This window comes from Phytophthora parasitica, assembly GCF_000247585.1.
Source record: "Phytophthora parasitica INRA-310 unplaced genomic scaffold supercont2.87, whole genome shotgun sequence".
Classification (NCBI taxonomy): Eukaryota; Oomycota; class Peronosporomycetes; order Peronosporales; family Peronosporaceae; genus Phytophthora; species Phytophthora nicotianae.
This window is the reverse complement of record NW_008649073.1, coordinates 181491-198719: the sequence shown is the minus strand read 5'-3', so window position 1 is coordinate 198719 and position 17229 is coordinate 181491. Positions and strand designations below refer to the sequence as shown.

At 51.7% G+C, this 17229-nt stretch overlaps 8 protein-coding genes across 11 annotated transcripts; 4 read left to right on the top strand and 4 right to left on the bottom strand.

Annotated features, from left to right (window-relative positions):
* The first annotated feature begins 414 nt into the window (after positions 1 to 414).
* Positions 415 to 2990, top strand: PPTG_18645. Of its 2 annotated transcripts, XM_008916680.1 has the most exons (4): positions 415 to 1498; positions 1565 to 1621; positions 1692 to 2277; positions 2341 to 2990. In XM_008916680.1, the coding sequence occupies exons 1-4, from the start codon at positions 507 to 509 to the stop codon at positions 2863 to 2865; spliced, it is 2160 nt and encodes a 719-aa protein (XP_008914928.1). In that variant the 5' UTR covers positions 415 to 506; the 3' UTR covers positions 2866 to 2990. The 2 variants fall into 2 exon arrangements, with proteins under 2 accessions (XP_008914928.1, XP_008914927.1); XM_008916679.1 differs by having other exon boundaries at positions 1692 to 2990.
* Positions 2845 to 3697, bottom strand: PPTG_18644 (hypothetical protein). Its single transcript, XM_008916678.1, has one exon. The coding sequence runs from the start codon at positions 3442 to 3444 to the stop codon at positions 2923 to 2925; it is 522 nt and encodes a 173-aa protein (XP_008914926.1). The 5' UTR covers positions 3445 to 3697; the 3' UTR covers positions 2845 to 2922.
* Positions 3698 to 3862: 165 nt separating this feature from the next.
* Positions 3863 to 4895, bottom strand: PPTG_18643 (hypothetical protein; the record flags this gene model as incomplete). Its single annotated transcript, XM_008916677.1, has 1 exon — positions 3863 to 4895. The coding sequence occupies one exon, from the start codon at positions 4893 to 4895 to the stop codon at positions 3921 to 3923; it is 975 nt and encodes a 324-aa protein (XP_008914925.1). The 3' UTR covers positions 3863 to 3920.
* Positions 4896 to 4942: 47 nt separating this feature from the next.
* On the bottom strand, positions 4943 to 7034 carry PPTG_24375 (hypothetical protein). Its single transcript, XM_008916688.1, has one exon. The coding sequence runs from the start codon at positions 6025 to 6027 to the stop codon at positions 5005 to 5007; it is 1023 nt and encodes a 340-aa protein (XP_008914936.1). The 5' UTR covers positions 6028 to 7034; the 3' UTR covers positions 4943 to 5004.
* On the top strand, positions 5988 to 7166 carry PPTG_24374 (hypothetical protein). Its single transcript, XM_008916687.1, has one exon. The coding sequence runs from the start codon at positions 6135 to 6137 to the stop codon at positions 6753 to 6755; it is 621 nt and encodes a 206-aa protein (XP_008914935.1). The 5' UTR covers positions 5988 to 6134; the 3' UTR covers positions 6756 to 7166.
* A 34-nt stretch (positions 7167 to 7200) lies between these two features.
* On the bottom strand, positions 7201 to 11039 carry PPTG_18639 (hypothetical protein). The gene is made up of 2 exons (XM_008916674.1): positions 10346 to 11039; positions 7201 to 10274 (listed from the first exon to the last, which is right to left on the bottom strand). The coding sequence occupies exon 2, from the start codon at positions 10262 to 10264 to the stop codon at positions 9215 to 9217; it is 1050 nt and encodes a 349-aa protein (XP_008914922.1). The 5' UTR covers positions 10265 to 10274; positions 10346 to 11039; the 3' UTR covers positions 7201 to 9214.
* Positions 7277 to 9238, top strand: PPTG_18640. Of its 2 annotated transcripts, none has more exons than XM_008916675.1 (2): positions 7277 to 7727; positions 7805 to 9238. In XM_008916675.1, exons 1-2 carry the CDS (start codon positions 7463 to 7465, stop codon positions 9055 to 9057), a joined length of 1518 nt encoding a protein of 505 aa, XP_008914923.1. In that variant the 5' UTR covers positions 7277 to 7462; the 3' UTR covers positions 9058 to 9238. The 2 variants fall into 2 exon arrangements, with proteins under 2 accessions (XP_008914923.1, XP_008914924.1); XM_008916676.1 differs by having other exon boundaries at positions 7802 to 9238.
* Positions 11040 to 11210: 171 nt separating the features above from the next.
* Positions 11211 to 16341, top strand: PPTG_18638. 2 transcript variants are annotated; one of them, XM_008916673.1, is made up of 5 exons: positions 11211 to 11962; positions 12036 to 12129; positions 12191 to 12369; positions 12426 to 13806; positions 13871 to 16341. In XM_008916673.1, exons 1-5 carry the CDS (start codon positions 11271 to 11273, stop codon positions 16064 to 16066), a joined length of 4542 nt encoding a protein of 1513 aa, XP_008914921.1. In that variant the 5' UTR covers positions 11211 to 11270; the 3' UTR covers positions 16067 to 16341. The 2 variants fall into 2 exon arrangements, with proteins under 2 accessions (XP_008914921.1, XP_008914920.1); XM_008916672.1 differs by having other exon boundaries at positions 12036 to 12369.
* The last annotated feature ends 888 nt before the right edge of the window (positions 16342 to 17229 follow it).

Genomic DNA, 17229 nt, shown 5'->3' with positions numbered 1-17229 from the left:
ACGTATCTTTCGTACCGGGTCAGCCATTCAAGTGACCTTCACTCTGCAGCGTGTGTCCGAGGGGGAAGATCGACGAATGGCGTCTGTGGACCGCAGGAGGCGAGCAAACTTTTCAAAAATCGAAACGTGCCAACCGTCACGTAATTTATCTTCTTTTATATTTTACCTTCTATCAAGTTCAACCTGAACCGCAGAAACTGGCTTTATCTGGTCTACAAAATCTGCACTGGATTTAGCCATACCTGCACTGAATCCGGTTCCTACATTCTGTGGTTTCAGCGTGCGCCCATCTTGAATACCCTTGGGTTACAGCTTGGTTACTCGAACTTTCCTCGCGCATTCCTTTTGGTGGTGGAGTATCAGATGTGACCATCACTCATATTTCTGATCCCATGCCTGAGTCCAGTTGGATGGGTCTGGTTCATCCTTCATATCTCTTCTCAACCGTCCTGTGCGCTGTACCCACATATCTAAGCATCTAGGCGCCACACGGCACGCAGCACCCCATGGCGAGCGTGGCAAGCAGCTCCGCTACCAGCAGCATCGCGTCAGCCTCCACACTATCAGCGTTGACGCCCGCCTTCACGATGGTGCCGAGTTCCGTTCGCCGACGTGCCGCCAACGGCCCAGCACCCACCACCGACCAGGACGCATCAGGCCAACGCAAACGTCGCCCCCGGCCTCGTCACCGCAAAAAGAAAGACTCTGCTCCTCCACTAGAACAAAACGAAGCGGAGACTGCAGCAGAAGAGAAAACGAAGCCCAAGCGACGGCAGAGACCTACCAAAAAGAATTCTGCTGCTCAAGACGCGGCGGCTTCTACCTCGACACCCGAAGAGGATGACGAGCCCGAGTATTGTATACTATGTGCCGATCCCATTAGGTTCTTCACTGTGGGTGAATGCAACCACCACGGTATCTGCAGCAAGTGCTCCATGCGCATGCGACTCATTATGGACGATCGCAACTGTCCCATGTGCAAGCAGCCACTGGACCGCGTGGTGGTCAGCAGTATTTCGCGTCCGTATGAGAGTTTCGAGCTCTGGGGCGACGCAGCTGGACCAGAGTCGGTGCTGGATGAGCCCTCCGAGATGATCTTTGTAGACTGCAAAGCGCACTACTATGAGCTGCGCAGTCTGCGAGAGTTCAAGTGCAGGATGAAGCGCTGTCGCGAGCTGAAGCACTCGCTGGGTCAGTTGAAGGAACATCTACGCCATGACCACGGGGTGGAGTTCTGTGAGCTGTGCTTGAATCACCAGTCGTTCTTTATTCAGGAGCAGGAGGTGTTTACCAAGGGTGCTCTCAAGGGACACAATATTGGACGTAGTCGAGGAGGACCCGCGGGGCAGAAACATGCCAACACGGGCAAAGACTTCCATCCGATGTGCCAGTTCTGTCGGAAACGATTCTACGGAGACAAAGAGCTGTATGAACATCTGGAACGCGACCACTTCAAGTGCCATATCTGCAAGGTGGAGAACGAGTACTTCCGCAACTAGTAAGTTATTGTTATTGTGCTGTATTGGTATATTGCAATATTTAACGATTTATGTCGTGGTTGCAGTGCAAGTTTGGAAACGCATTTCCGTCGAGAGCACCATTTGTGTGAGGACCGAAGATGGTACGTCTATTCTTTTAATTTGTACTTATTTGTCTGTGTATGGTATGCTGACGGATGTACGTTGACGCAGTCTTGAGATGCGCTTCGTTGTTTTCCCCAACGATGTTGAGTACCAAGCGCATATGAGCTCCGTTCACGGCGTTCACAATCGGCTACAATTCAATTTTCAAGTCGCACGGGGTGGCGGTAACCCTGTTAGTGGGCCGATCAATCCCGGTTACGCCGATGGAGTGCCAGATCATTGGAACTACGGTGTCAGTGACCATCCACCGTCACCTCCAGTTCGACTCGAGGAAGCGTTCCCGGCGCTGCCGACGCCTGTTGGCCCTGCGCCGGCTCCAGTGCTGAGACCAGCTATTACTCGGCCATCAAGTAGCCACACGCCTTCAGCTAGACAGATTCCCACTCCGCCTCGAGGCCAAATAATGCGCAACCAGAGACTGGCTCAAGCTCTTGGAGTTAATCGACCAGGACTTGCTAGTGGAGATACCGCCGCTTTTGAGGAAGAGATGAAGACTCCCAACTACTCGGACGATTTGGTTGCCTGGGGTAAGACCAATACAAGCTACCTTACGGTGGTTGAACGTCGACTGGAGCGCATCGTACAGGAGCCGTCATGCCATAGCGTCAGTCTGCGAGTGATGACGGGAGAAGAGGTGCGTTTAGCTGAAGATTGTATTGATTGAACTCTTAACTTAACGTGTGGTTCCTTCTTACAGCGTGCTCTAATGCACCAGTTGGCTTCGTTTTACGGCGTGGTGTCGGAATCGTTTGGCGAAGATCCGCACCGTCGTATTTCTTTCTTCAAGCGCGAGGATGCGCGTGTACCCAGCGTGACGTTGTCTGCGCACATTAGCAATCTGAACAAGCAGGCGCGTGCGGCTCAAGCTTCGAGTCGACTGAAGTTCCTCCCGATGCGTGGCAGTACACCTCCTCAGCAGACTGCACCGGTGCCAGCTAGACCTCCTGTTCCTGTCAACCGTGGCTGGGAGCACATCGAACCTCGTCGCGCCCCAGTTGTTGCCGATGCTTGGAGTGACGACGAAGACGAATGTGCTACTGAAGAAGAGGGCACTGCAGACAGCGCCGATTCACAGGAGCACAACGAGAAGGAAGAAGAGAAGTCGTCGCCAGTAACTGCGAGTGTTGCGGAAAGCAGCCATAACCACCAAGACTCGGTTGAAACAGAGGCTCTCAAAGCGAAAGTTGCCGCAATCAAGTTAGATGAAGAAGAATGGGAATAGGCTGGTTCGGATATGTGTTAAGCTGTCACTTAATAAGAACGAGGTGCCAAGTTATCACTAACTGTTGGTTACACGGTAAACAATGTAGCCGCTTGCTACCGAGATGACGCCAACAACTATCAGCATTTTCAAAAGACTGATAGCCACTGAGACCGAAGCATGTCTGGTGTCCTTATGCAGAGCCTGTTTGACCTTGTCCACGGCGATCTTAGCGTTGGTTCCCTGGCCTATTTTCTCGAAAAATCCCCTCAGTTGAGTGCCTCCAGGAAAAGCTCTTTCTTCCTCCGTGGCCGCCTTCTTGATGTCCTTGAGATAGAGCTTCACATTTTCAGCAACTGTGAGATCGTGGTTGTAAGTCAGCTCTTGGGTTTTGGTCTGAGGAGCGCGTTCAGCGGTGGAAATACTGTGACAGCACGCTGCTATGATGAACACCACCACAAGCAGGAAACAACAGGGACGCATGAGGGGCGGGTATCGATGCGGAGGTAAATTTAACGTGACAAGTGAGTCTGGCCTGAGTGAGCGCTGCGGCGACTGGCCAAGCCGTAGCAGGCCCGTCCGACGACGAAAGAGCGACATGAGGCTTTGACACACCGACACAAGCCAATCATCTTCGGGAACGCATCCAGGGCTTGAACATGGACCATGAGCACATCCGGTTTGTCTCCCCTTTCACCAGTCTTGCCGGTTGCAGTGAATCTTCGTCAGCGCCGGCATTGGTTCCACGTCCTCGGGGTAAAGAAATTTACCTCTTTTGCGAGGCCAAGGTAACGTTTGCAAAGAAATCACACAAACTTACCAAAACCTTTGTTCACGCTTCATTGCGTGAGCGCCGACGCTCTTCACGGTATTATTTCGGCTCATAACTTCATACATGTTCTGAAAAAAAAAAAAAAACTTCATGTAACGAAGCGGTTTGAACGCACAACAACTTCTTAGGTTAACGCCGATAGAAAACTTATTACTAAGCTTATGACAAACCTTTCAGCCAATTTGTCGGCAAGTCAGAAATAGGGACGCACGTATTCAGGCCGTACGAGACGGCAACCACCACTTTAGTACCGACGACGCCGGCGCTTGGTTTTCTTCTTCGATTGTGCTGCCTTGGCTTCCGGAGGGCGCTTCAATTTGCGCTCGAGTTGTTTGGCCACTTTCTTACGACCAGCTTTTAAGGCAATTTGGGCGGCATCACGAATGATCGAAGCCCCTCTGCGTTCGTCACGTACGATCCAGTAGAGCCACTCCACGAGTGTAGCATGTCCATTGTCAGCGGCGCAACGTAAGGCAGCTCCTACATGACTATCACCGCGGTTCACGTACAGCCACTGTACCATCTCGAGATGGCCACTTGCAGCAGCCTGACACATGGCATCTCCAGTTACACCTTCTCGACGATTCTCTAGAAGAAAGCGCACGACTGCAAAATGTCCATTTGCTGCGGCGTTGCCTACTGCAGACTTATCACACCCTTCACCACGGTGCTCATGAAGCCACTCGACTACAGCAATATGACCGTTTGCAGCAGCATCATTCATAGCCTGCTTGGTGCAGCCTTCACGTCGATAAAGATTAAGCCACTTCACGATCTCGAGGTTCCCCGCCGCCGCAGCATTGTCCATAGCGTTCGTAGTGCATCCTTCGCTACGGTTTACGTGAAGCCATTGCAGGATTGAGAGATGACCCAACTCTGCAGCCATATCCATGAGCGAACCACCGTCCGCTGTGGTCCATGATGTACGTTCAAGATAACATTCGCCAATCCACTCCAAGACGTGGAGATAACCTTTGATTGTAGCGTACTCTGCGATGTTACCGGCGCTATTCCAATCGGGATCCCGAGCGGCTAGATACTCCAATGCCCATCTCGGAAGTCCCAATCTACAAGCTTGCCTCACTTTGTAGCAAGAGAAGAGAGTATCCAGATAGCAGTCAACGAGTCTTTCAATCTGACCTCGTTGTTCCACCTCGCATGAGGGAAGACACTTGCGGCAAACTACCCGCGCCGATGTCAGGACGGGGTAGGCTTTCATTCTTCGCCAAGAAAGTTTTCGACTGGGAGCTACTGAAAAGGGAGAGCTTCTCTGATGGGAAAGGACTTTAAAATGACTGAAGTGTATTGCCCTTTGACCAACCGTTTATCTACTCAACCCGTTGTCGCTTCAACTTGCGCTCAAGTAGCTTAGCCACGTTACCATGTCCCGCTTCCGTTGCTGCACGCACAGCGTTCCGGATCGTTGACTCGCTCCGGCGTTGCTGTCTACGAACCTCATCGTATAGCCATTCTGCGACGGCAACATGTCCGTTCTCGGTGGCAGCACGCAACGCCGTACCAACTTGTCCTTCCTTACGATTAGCACACAGCCATTGTACTACCTCCAAGTGTCCATGCGCAGCTGCCAGATTCAACGCCGTACTGGTGCATCCTTCACTGCGATGCTCGTGGAGAAAGCGCAAAACCTCTAGATGTCCATTTCCAGCGGCGTCATCCATAGCATCTTCAGTACACCCTTCGTCGCGGTTGGTATGTAGCCATTCCACCACCGCCAAATGGCCATTTCCAGCAGCATCGTCCATCGCCTGCTTCGTGCATCCCTCACGGCGATTCTGATGTAGCCACTGCACCATTTCCAACCGTCCATGTGCAGCAACGATACTCATAGCGAACACGGTGCAGCCTTCCTTGCGGTTAACATGAAGCCACTTGAGGATTCCAAAGTGACCACGTTCTGCCGCTGTGTTTATGAAGCAGCGACCTTGTAGACTTCCCCACAACGTGCGATCAGGATAGCATTCGTTCAGCCATTGCAGCACGTGCAGACAGTTCTTCTTCACTGCGACGTACGCAGCGTTACAACCCTCTCCCCAGGTTGGATCTCGAGCAGCAAGGTACTCAAGTCCTCGTCGAGAAATTCCGGCTTCGCAGGCTCGGGACACTGTCCAGTTCTTCGAGAACGTATTCAGATACTCGTCGAGGCCCGTCACCACATGGGACAGCAATTCCACGCCATGCTCGCTCAGACATCCCCGGCACACAACGGCGGCTGCGGTCAATACGGGAACATGCATGAGTGCGTTGAACGGTTGCGACTGATAGGTTTTAAAGCGACATACAGTGTACGATACACAGCTTAGGTTACTCTTCTTCTTCTTCATTTTCTTCATCCTCACCGATCATTTTCTTTTGGTCACGTAGGATGCGACCTAGCGACGTCCACTGAAGCTGCTCAACGGGGTGTAGTTCGCCTCGCTTTGCGGCGGGACGAGCTGCAATGCTCTCTTTCACTGTCTCTAGCATGGCGGCGGCATCTCTGGGACTGGGTTTGTCCAACCATGCACCGTGTTCCAGCACTCGTGCCTCGATCTCGAGCATCACAAAGCGCAGTGAGGACAGCATTCTCCTGGTCTTGACATCCTCTAGCTCCGGCGCAACCAGGATGCGGAAAGGTGGGTACTTGGCAATCGGATCGCCGCACACCCAGTACTCCCACATAGTCGACAAGGGACACACGGGGATCGTGAAATCCTTGGGGAAATGGTGCATCAAATTGTCGTCCCACTTGAAGGCTCGCGGATACCTGGCGCGCTTAGCGGGGACTAAATACACTGTATCTCTTCCAACTCGCTTCACCGTAACACTAGGTATCGTCGATCTCCGTATCTCCGGCGGGACAGGAGACCCAACGTCGCTCCCAACGCTCAGAGACCGTCGCACAGCAGCAGGTGGAGCAGTCTCCAGCGTCCGCACTGGCTGTACAGAGCTGGAAGCTGCAGGGGTGGGTCGGATCCGGAACGGCGCCGGGCTCAACTCGGTTGAAACTGTCGGGATTGACGGTGAAGCGGGAGCTACATGTAGAGCTGACACCGGAGTGATTGTCCTTGCTGCGAGGTAGAATTGTCGCGCGTTGGCAAGCTCTTGTCGCGCATCGGAAGCTGTGCGAACGGCGTAGTCGAGGCCGTGGCGCGTGTCCTGAAGTGTCTGCTGGAGAAGGCGGTAGCGTGGCGCCGACTCTTCTTCGTCGAGGGGTGAAGCCTCCACCCAGTTGTGGATGTCCTCGACACAACGCTTGTACTGCTGCATCCAATAGGCAGCGTCAGCGTCGGCGCGCGCAAGCACCTCATGTGCCGCCTTCACCGCGCCATCGAGCTCCATCTTCGAGCAGTAATACTATTCAAATGCATATGTAGAAGACGTCCCTGTTCAAAAGCATATCGTTCCTCGATGGTGAAAATGTGGTACAGATCAATTGTTGAAGGATCATAAATTCGGAGAGTTAATTTCAAGTGATAACCCAAAATATCGCATCATTTATAGAAGCGTATTTGAATACAGCGGTTTGTACGAATCGACACAGGTTAGGTTTAAATCATCGTGAACTGGCCAATTACGATGCAGTGCAACTATCGGTTTCGTTGGAAAGCGCGGGGTTTGCACCGAGTCACTTCCCATTTGGCGCCGAGCCGTCAAGACCTTGGGCAATTGAGTGCGAGTGCGCGACATCGGCTGCCACATCCTCGTGAAGTAGCAACGTCTGACCATCGGGGTCGTTTCATCTATTTCTCCATCTCTCTCTCTCGTCTCATTCATAAATCCACACCAATGGCCCCTGCCGACGTCCTGGTGGCTTCTCCTGTTAACGGTATGGTCGGGCTTGAAATGTGCTCGGCCACGCCGCCTGACAACTGCAAGTCGCCGCACACACCACGCCTACTACAACGCGCTGGCATCCTCGCACTCGAACAGATCGCGGCTGATGAGATGGACGCCTCGACGCCACACGAAACAAACACCGGAGCGGAGACTTCCGCGACCTCACCAACTGCTGCTAAGCGCAAACGGCAGTCGCTGTCGCCCACTACGTCTGGTAAGTATTACTACGAATTGGTTGTTGTCCGACCAGATGAACGCACTGCTGACGGCGGGTTGTACTGATTACAGCAGGATCATTAGACAGTGAAGGACCCGAGACGAGTCCTGACGAACTCGAGGACTCCCAGCCATCCCGGCCGCTGCCTGAAGATAAAGAGGTGAAGTCACCTACACCAACTATCAAACGCTTTGTGGCGAAGAACAGAGAACGCAAGCGGCGCAAAGTGGACGTGATTGAGAATGCGCTCAAGCGTTTCCATGAGGAGGAGACGAAAACCCCACGCTGCGTCGAGTTCACGACCATCTGCCACCCCAAATACAGAAACAGGAAACGTGAAGCCACGAAGATGCGTGTGCAGGTTGGCGTATCTCTCGCACAAGGCGCGCGTCCGTACATGGAAGATCGCTACTCAGTGGTGGAGCGTCTGCTAGATGACGACGAGGACGTCGACTCGTCGCCCAGCTTACTGGCAGTGTATGATGGCCACAATGGTGCGTATGCATCTGAGTATGCGCGTCGTCGTTTTAGAGACTTGCTAGGCGAGAGTGAAGACCTGATGGAGATCAGTCGTCGCTCACAGCACTCGGAACTGACCGAGGACGACGTGGAGAAAGTCCGTGAGCTATTGGTGGACGCATTTGCGACCATAGACGCCGAGATCCTGCAGCGTACCGTCATTTTGAACAAACGCGACGGCTCTACTGTACTGCTGGGACTCTTGGTGGGTGGTAAGCTCTTTGTTGCGAACCTTGGCGACTCGCGAGCTGTGTTGGCTCAGGCTGACGACAGCAGTGACGACGAAGAGGAGGAAGAGGTGCCAAGTGCTGTGCGTCTCTCGGTAGATCACAAACCTGACCTCAAGGAGGAGACTGAACGTGTCGAAGAAGCGGGAGGGAAGGTTATCTTCTCTGGATGCTGGCGCGTAGCACACGACCAGATCCCGCTGCGTTTGGCCATCAGTCGATCGCTCGGTGACCACCCGCTCAAGACGAATCTACCAGCGTCTTGTTCTGCTCCTCTAGTGTCGGTGGTTCCAGATGTTCGTGTACTCAACGTGGAAGCGGCTGGTGAGTATCTCGTGTTTGCCAGCGACGGTCTATGGGACCGCTTGAGTGACGACGATGCTGCCAAGATCGTGCGCGCCAAGGTGGCTGAGTTTCACTGGTCAGAGGAGCCTACAAGCTCCGAAGATGTGACCAAGGAAGCGCTGCAGTTTGCTGCGAATGCCCTCGTGGAGGCAGCTCTGCTGAAGCGCAGCATGGACAACATCACAGCCATGGTCATCTCGTTCTCCGAGCTGGTCGACGAGGACACGAACGCATGAGTAAAGCAGCAACAATCTCCGTCAGTCGGTGCCGACATGTCGAGATATAATAGAGAATCTACCTCCATATTGTACGATGGTCGAGTTTTCAGACCCAATCCTTCTTTACATGTAGCCTCGTTCCCCATAACAAAGTTGTAGAACTAGTAAACGGTTATCAAACGACAGCATTGACCGAGCCTTTCTGCTCTTCTTCAGTTGGAGAGCAGTCGTTGACTGTGTGGTCTGCACGAATCGTCCCGGAGTGTTCATCTTCATCATCAACCTCCACGTTCTCGTCCTTATTTGCGTCACCATGGACAGGTGAGCTGAAGTCCAGTTCGTCCACAATTTCCTGAGGATCCGTCGCTGGGATCAGGAAGAGGAAGAAGATGGGAACCACCTTGAGCACGCTGCGTAGAATAATGGCGAGCCACAGCATGTCGTACTCGTCCTTGGCGATGCCCAACCATGCACACACGAGAGCTCCCCAGAACTCGCTCACACTCCGAGAAAAATTGGAAATGGACATCAACAGCGCGAACAGCGTGCCCTCGATACCTTTGGGGCAGAGTTTGGCACAGAGCACCATCACTGGCATCGTCTTGAGGCGGCTGATGACGTCAGCGATAACGGCATCACCTAGAACAAACGCTTTGTCCGGGATACCAACGTCCAAGTTAGCGCGTGTGACCAATACGACGTCCAACATCGACACAACAGCCAAACTGAGCTGAGCGATGAAGAAGACGCGACGGAATGACATGTCCTTGAAGCACGCGTTGTACAGCATGGTACCCACCATGAGGAAGATAAACCCAAACGCAGATACAGTTCCCAAAAACTCTGGTGTAAACTTCAGCACGTCCGTCGAGAAGTAGAAAAACACTTGCGAGTATCCGGGACTGATAGCACCGGACAGGAACACCCAGAGCGCGCACATCCAAATTACGGGCGTGTAAATTGCACCCTTGAGTTGTCTAAACTGTCTCTTGGCTGAGGTTTTCCAGTGGCGCTTGCTCACTGTTGTCTTCGCCTCGTGCATCGACGTGGAGAAGATCAAAATTGTAAGCGGTCCAATCGCCGCGAAGCAGAACACACCACGAACTCCGAGATTGTGTGTCGCTGGCCCGGACAGGAACGATCCCAGCACACCACCCACCGACATGGAGACCCACGATACTGACTGTAGATCATTCGCACCGTATTTGGGATCTAATCTCGACATCTCCACAACTCTGGCATCAATTACCACGTCAATTACCGCCGTTGATAAACTATTGAGCATGAGAACGAGCACAGCACCAACCGGAGTCGTAATGAGGTCAGGTACGGCTAATGTCAACGTCGCAATTGTACCCATGGCACTGCACAGCATCATGTACGACTTGCGGTGGTAGCCAAAGAGCGGCAAACTGTCTGAGACGATGCCATACAGCGGCTTAATGCCCCAGGGAACCATCATGAAAGTGAGGAGCGACTGCGACTCAGCTGGCTGCAGCTGTAGATTATCCTTAAAGAAATAGTTGACTGCTAGAGCGCTGAAGCTCGTGAAGCCCTGCACAGCATATACTGTGCTCACGAGCAGCAGGAACGACGTGCCAAAGGTCTGACGCAATCGTCGCACCCAGTTGCGGAGCTGCTGCAGCCTCGAAAGCCCGTCGACACTCTCGTCACTCGCGTCGCTGCCGCGGTCGTCGCTGGTCTCGTCAATTTTAGCCACAAGTCGAGAGGTGGCACGCTCGTGCAGGCGGCTTGGCTCATACGGCGGGGACTGTGTCGTAGTCTTGGTCTTGGCGTTGACGACAGTCAAGGAAGAGACGTCGGCAGTGCTGGAAGTAGACGCCGTTGATGGAGAAGACGGCGCGACAGCCAGCGACACAACGCGCTCGTCGTCCGGAAAGGAGGGTCCGTCCACATTCAGGCGCGGTAGACGCTTGCGTGGGGACAGAGCGGTCTCAGCCATCGGAGCTGCTTGTGCCGCTTCACTTGACGTGTCAAGTGCTGAACTAAAAGTATCAGGAAGCTGAGTTCCAGAACCTTTCATAAACAATAACCTTGAATAGATGAAACCTTCACCTAAAATCGAAACACCGAAAATACCGTAATAGATTCTACTATTTTATACTCTGATATATATTGTTTTATTGTAAAGATCATTTTCAGACTTAGTTCAGTAGTGCATTTTCTACATTTTGAATCATTTGACGCGGGAACGGTGCGACGACTTGGCCATGGTGCAGACGCTGGTGCTGCGCGCGACGCAGGACGGCGTCATCTGGCCGCGCCGGCCCTTGGTCAGCAGTAAAGGACTGCTCTCATGCGTGCAAAATCTGTCGCTGAGCTCGTACGACAAGCGACCTACGACTTTCCGAGCTGTGGCCTTCAACGTGTCGGGTGAGCTGTTGGCGGCCACGGACGAGCGCGGCCACATCTTCGTCTTCTTCGTGACGACCAACCGCTACTCGCTGGTGCAGCACTTGGGCATACCCACCATCAGCTGCTGCTTCAGTCCCAAGCGTAAGACGGAGCTTCTCGTGACCTGCGAGGACGAGACCGTGCGATGCATCGACGTTCAGTCACAGACGCTCATCAGCACGCTCAGAGGCCACCGGCTGCCGGCCCGGTGCGCATCCTTCCAGAAATCAGGTCAATTGGCACTCACAGCCTCGCAGGACGCGGTGATTCTGTGGGATACGAAGGATTGGTCGAGATATCGGGTGCTCAATGCTGGGCCGGGGGTGGAGGCGGCCATGTTTGTGGCAAAAGGTGACCTCGTGGCCGTGTGCTTCCAAGATGACACGATCATGATGTGGGAGCTCGAGTCGCTTGCGTTGAGATACCGATTCTCACTGCCTGAGAAGGAGCAGTCGCCGGGACTGCAGAAGATCGCGGTCTCGGATGACCATCAAGTGCTGGTGGCCAGGTGACTATATTCTATGAATGTTAAGGACTGTGTATTGCACTTGCTAACTTGTTGTGATGTTGAATTGATGTAGTGGGCGAGCGCCGTTCATTTATGTGTGGGAGTTTGAGTCGCAGACGATAATTCGGATCATTGAACTCCCACCGCCGATCAATCAAGTCGTCAGTGTGAGTACAGCTAAGGTTGGATTTTGATTTACGCTGTAATGACTGGAATATGTTATTACAGCACGCATTCCTTCCTGGACACAACACTATGCTCAGCATCTTAGCCGATGATGGAGGCGTTTTCTTCCTCGACGTTGCTGCGAAGAACCCTCAGATTAAACTGGAAATTTCCAACCGAGGCCGTATTATTACCGCATTTGATATCGAGTACCATGCGCGCTATCTTGCAGCGTCCACAAGGTACGGAAATACTTATGATGATCACATTTTTTTACTTACACTTTTGTTGTACGTAGCGATGGCTTCCTGCTATTGTACGATATGGAAATTACTAGGGAAACGGCAGCTCGTGCTCAAGAACGGCGGAGAAAAGAGGGATTGGTTGAGCTAAGAGAGCACGCTCACTTACGGACGCGATCTGGTTTGGAAGATATGGTATTCTCTGGTATCGATCCAACTGCAGATTCTAACGAAGTGGAGATAAATGCACCAGAACAAAGCCGTCCAGTTCCTTCAAAGCTGATCGATAGCTTGTTTGGAGCAAAATACCCTAGACGCAGCGGTCGTTCTCCAAGGACTCGAGGTGATACAGTATTGGCAGGACCAACTGAAACATCACGCTCGCGACCAGCAAGTGCCACACGAGCGCGTGTTCGGGCTACTGGAGGATCATTCAGTGTACCAAGCAAAAAAGTAAAGGACTATGAGTCTCCAACGTTACGGGACAGAATTCGGACTCGACGCATGAGCCCACTAACGCGTCCTGTCGCCCAACTGACGCCTCAAGAAATCGAGGTGAATCGCAAGCGTCTCGTTGGCAGCTTGAAGGTCAATGGCATGTTCCCGAGGAAATACCGTGTTCTCGTTTGGCGATTTCTCCTTCGTCTACCCAAGAACGAAGAAGCTTTCCGATCTTTGGTGGCGAAAGGCAAGCACCCGGTATTCGTACGGTTAAAGGACCAGTATCCACTACAAGATGGCCGTCTCTTTCGTCGTCTCCACCGCATTCTTTCGGCAATTGTGTACTGGTGTCCAGCCTTCGGTGAAGTCAGTTATCTGCCTGCTGTGGTGTATCCATTCGTCAAGATTTTTCGGGAGAATGATCTGGCAGCTTTTGAAGCGAGTATTAGTGTTCTACTCCATTGGTGCGGTGACTTCCTCATCAGTCTACCGTATCCGCCGGTGTTTGCTATGCGAGCAATCGAAACCGAACTAGCTAGACGGGATTCGCAGCTGCTTGATCACTTTACTCGTTACCAAATTACGTCCGAGGCGTTCGCTTGGAGTTTGCTCAAGACTATTTTCACGGAAGTGCTCAGTGAAGACGAGTGGATGTGTCTATGGGACCATCTCTTTGCATTTTCGGACACTCCGCAACTGATCTATGTTGCTGTATTGACGTATCTATCCTACTTTCGATCAGCGCTCCTCGCTGCGTGCGATAGATTTTCGATCGAACAGTTTTTCCACCAGCAGAACGCGATTGACATTCAAAAGTTTGTTCAACTCATGATGAACCTGCGCGAAAAGCTGGATCTGAGCGAGTTTACGGCGATTGAAGATCCAGCAGCTACAGATAACGCTGCTTCAAGCCAAGGACCATATTGGCCACTGCCGAGAGGACAGTACCCCGCGTTTGCGCACTATCCACGATTTGTTGTTGACTTCCAGATCAGCGTAAGTACTGCCTGGTCCGGTGTTAATAGGGATCACACTAAGCTGTTTGTTACTATGGTGCCAGGAACGCAATCGAATCGCATTAGAGGAGGCAGAGCTGGCCCGTAAGCAAACGCTTTTTGATCAGATTGAACAAGAATCGGCAAAGCTCAAGGCAGAACATGAAAAGTGGATGAAGGAGAGAAAAATGGTCCTCATGGCCGAAGAACGCCGGCGGAAAGAAGCTATCGCTGTTGAAAAGGAGAGGATACTTCACCTCAAAACGCTCGACTACGAGACTCGGAAGCGAAGACTCCAACATCTCAGCAATATGGAGAGATCTGCCACTGAATCGCTGGAAGAGGCATCTAAAATGCTTCAAACGGAGTATCAGCGGATGGAAAGCGTGCTTGCGATGCAGAAAGAGCGTATGGAGTTCGAGATTTCCTCTCGTAAGCAAGAAGAAGACTTGCAGCGAGTCGAAGTTGAGACACACGACCGCGTGCGAGGAATCCACAAGCAGCGCGAAATGGAAGAGAGATTGTCACGTCTTCGCACCGAGTTCGAGACTCGATTGAAACAGCAAGAGGTACAATATATGCTGAAATTTGAGAGCTGGAAGAGGGAGGACGAAGAGCAGACACGCAAAGCTAAGAGTAATCTACATCGACAAGAGGAACGCGCGCTTTATAACCAAGAACAGCGCGTCCGCCAGGAACTTGAACAAAAACTTTTGGAGCAACAATATGCAAAGGACCAAGAGCTGCTGGAACTGGAAACAGCGCGTCGTGCTCGTCGGAAGGAGCAGCAAGAGCATGACGAAGTGGGTGACGAGATCAACATCAACGCAGATGAACACCTTTCTGGAAGCCCCAGACGAGCTAAGACTCGTGTACATGAGGAAGAGGACAGGGATTCTATACACCACGCAACGAATTTTACTTGCCACGAGGCAGTGAGCGTAGATAAACGACGAGGACGCAACATCGCTCACCGATCTCTCGATGAAAGCGCAGTATCTGACAGGGAGGAGACCCCTAGGCGACCTACTAGTGGCAGGATCCTGAGTGAGCGAGATGAATCCCCTCCACGCACTCCAGACTACACGTTTTCCCAATTTGCTTCTCGTGCACCCATACAAGGTCCACTTAGTAGTGATAGCAGCATGAGTTTTGCCAGTGCTTCAATGCGTAGAACAATGGCGGAAATGAGTTTATTGGAGAAAGCGTTGGGAAACGTTAGCAGCAGCAGGAGCAGTAGTGACAGCGATGGTGAAAATGTTGAGGAGCATTCACGGGAAGAGACTGCGCGGGTTGCCGGATCTACTCGTAGTGGTCGATCAAGACAAAATGAGGAAGGCTATTGGATGCAAGAAGAAGAGAGAAGCCACGATATGGATACGGCGAGATTCAGTACCCCACAAAAACCTTCGCGTCAAGTTGTCCGCGAGTCTGCGCAGGCTGAAAATGAAGCCATTCACTCACCCGATTCCACACGAGATTTCTTGCACGAACACGTGCATGATGAAGAGGCCTTCACACCCCCAAAAAATTGCATTTTCTCGCAACCACAAGCTGTAGGGGTGTCCACACCGATGGACTTCCGGAAGTTCTCGATGGAGAGCGACGAAGCAAAGTCCATTTCACCCGCTACGCTCGATTTCTTGCAAGTCCATGAAGAAGGTTTGTTTACCCCTCGACCTGCTCGAAACCTCTTGAAAGTGCTGGATGAAGATGTATCTACACCGCAAGCACCCCAAAACGACTCGGTGAAGAGCGAAGATGTGTCCACGCCTCAAGCTGCTTTTCGAGAATATACACAGACCCAGGAACGTGTATACACTCCAGTTAGGACTGGTGAGCCTCATACTCCCACGAATGATCAGCATGCTGAGGAAGCCGTTTCACCTCCCATCGAGCATGAAAATCCCGAAAGCGACAGCAAGGAGCACGTGAAATCGACTGTGGTCGGTGCACTGCAGCCGCTGATAGCCGAACCGAAAGAGGACTCGGATAGCGATAGCGAGGAGTACGTGAGCTCCAATGTGATGGATGCTCTGCAGCGACCGATTGCCGAGCTCGAGAAGAAGTTGGGAATTCGGTTCGACGACTTCAGTGATGAGGAGAAGGAGGACGAGAGTATTGACGAATCGCTCAATGTTAGATACGAGAGCGACGAGGAGGATGAAACCATCGAGGACGACCGCGCCAAGTTGTTGCAACGCGCCAAGCGGCTACTGGAGCTCTCGAGCTTCGATACGGACAGCGACGACGACTTGTAATTCCGGATTAATCGTAACTTTTTCCAATTGCAATACATGATGTGGCGCTCATCGCCTCAGCAGGCTGCTGGGCTAAGTTTCGATTGACATCAGCTGTCGACTAGCAAATCAAAAGACCCAAAAACTTCAACTGCGATCCAACGACATCAGCAAACAACCCATTTAATGCAAAAATGGGACCATCACTCATACTTCAATGCTCTTATTCTAAAACTATGAAAGCATGGAGAAGACTTTTTCGACCGTGTTAACAATAACAGTAAAACCGACCTGTGATCTAAAGCAGCGTGTGTTCGTACAATGATATATAGCTAGAATCTGATTGAATCCCTGCGATCCTTTCGAAATACAAGTACTAGTGGCGTTAACACGACGTAGGAATTATTTTCATTTTTAAATCTCGCGCAACTTGTAAGAGATCAACAGGAAACCTGTCAACGCACGTTAAGAATGAGATAAAGCTTTACTAACACCACACTCAAGTGCAAATATGGGGCACGTTGTCGTGAAAAGATTTGGTAATGCACGTAGGAACTTTGTCAAACAAAAGCGAACATAGCAAAGATATGTCCACATTTTTACTGGCAACGGACAAGTGAGCAGGCTCACAGCACGGTACTTAGATGTAATGAATCGTGTGTATTATACCACCAAAAGAATACGAGCGATAACGACACAATAAGCAAGCGCTTTTGCTGTACGGTGAGTAAGAATTATGTACTGTAGAACCGCATGTAAATTAATTTTTCACCAGAAGCGTGCACACGTACAAAGTGGCAGTGCCCGTTGAAACTAGACCGTTATCTGGTTGAGTGCCACCCTGACTCATTTTGTCTTGAAGCTGCAGCAATGACATTCTTTTTCCAATAAACCACTTCGAAAACTCGTCCGATTTTCGGTGTGAATGATGGCTTTAATTGGGCAACACATGTTATTAGAAACGCTGTTCGCAGCTCAAAACTGTAATGAAGCTATTAATTGCAGTTTCCTCCACAGTTGCTGTGGACACTGTCATCTGCATACATGTGCAGTAGCTCTTCCCTACGTCGGAGTCGCCACATCGGCGTCGTTGCTTGCGAGGGCGCACAGCATTTTAACCAACGTCGACACGTCGAGCAGCTCTCATGCGGTTGAACTGCTCATTTTTTGTCCCTTTTATTATA

What these genes read in the sequence shown, in the direction of transcription:
- PPTG_18639 (XM_008916674.1), bottom strand. Translation starts at nt 10,264, where the DNA reads ATGTCGAGATTAGATCCCAAATACGGTGCGAATGATCTACAGTCAGTA.
- PPTG_18638 (XM_008916673.1), top strand. Translation starts at nt 11,271, where the DNA reads ATGGTGCAGACGCTGGTGCTGCGCGCGACGCAGGACGGCGTCATCTGG. An exon ending in TATCTTGCAGCGTCCACAAG is followed by an intron (nt 12,370 to 12,425) that starts GTACGGAAATAC and finishes TGTTGTACGTAG; the next exon opens with CGATGGCTTCCTGCTATTGT. An exon ending in TTGTTGACTTCCAGATCAGC is followed by an intron (nt 13,807 to 13,870) that starts GTAAGTACTGCC and finishes CTATGGTGCCAG; the next exon opens with GAACGCAATCGAATCGCATT.
- PPTG_24375 (XM_008916688.1), bottom strand. Translation starts at nt 6,027, where the DNA reads ATGAAGAAAATGAAGAAGAAGAAGAGTAACCTAAGCTGTGTATCGTAC.
- PPTG_18645 (XM_008916680.1), top strand. Translation starts at nt 507, where the DNA reads ATGGCGAGCGTGGCAAGCAGCTCCGCTACCAGCAGCATCGCGTCAGCC. An exon ending in AACGAGTACTTCCGCAACTA is followed by an intron (nt 1,499 to 1,564) that starts GTAAGTTATTGT and finishes TCGTGGTTGCAG; the next exon opens with TGCAAGTTTGGAAACGCATT. An exon ending in TTGTGTGAGGACCGAAGATG is followed by an intron (nt 1,622 to 1,691) that starts GTACGTCTATTC and finishes ACGTTGACGCAG; the next exon opens with TCTTGAGATGCGCTTCGTTG.
- PPTG_24374 (XM_008916687.1), top strand. Translation starts at nt 6,135, where the DNA reads ATGCTCTCTTTCACTGTCTCTAGCATGGCGGCGGCATCTCTGGGACTG.
- PPTG_18640 (XM_008916676.1), top strand. Translation starts at nt 7,463, where the DNA reads ATGGCCCCTGCCGACGTCCTGGTGGCTTCTCCTGTTAACGGTATGGTC. An exon ending in GCTGTCGCCCACTACGTCTG is followed by an intron (nt 7,728 to 7,801) that starts GTAAGTATTACT and finishes TACTGATTACAG; the next exon opens with CAGGATCATTAGACAGTGAA.
- PPTG_18644 (XM_008916678.1), bottom strand. Translation starts at nt 3,444, where the DNA reads ATGTCGCTCTTTCGTCGTCGGACGGGCCTGCTACGGCTTGGCCAGTCG.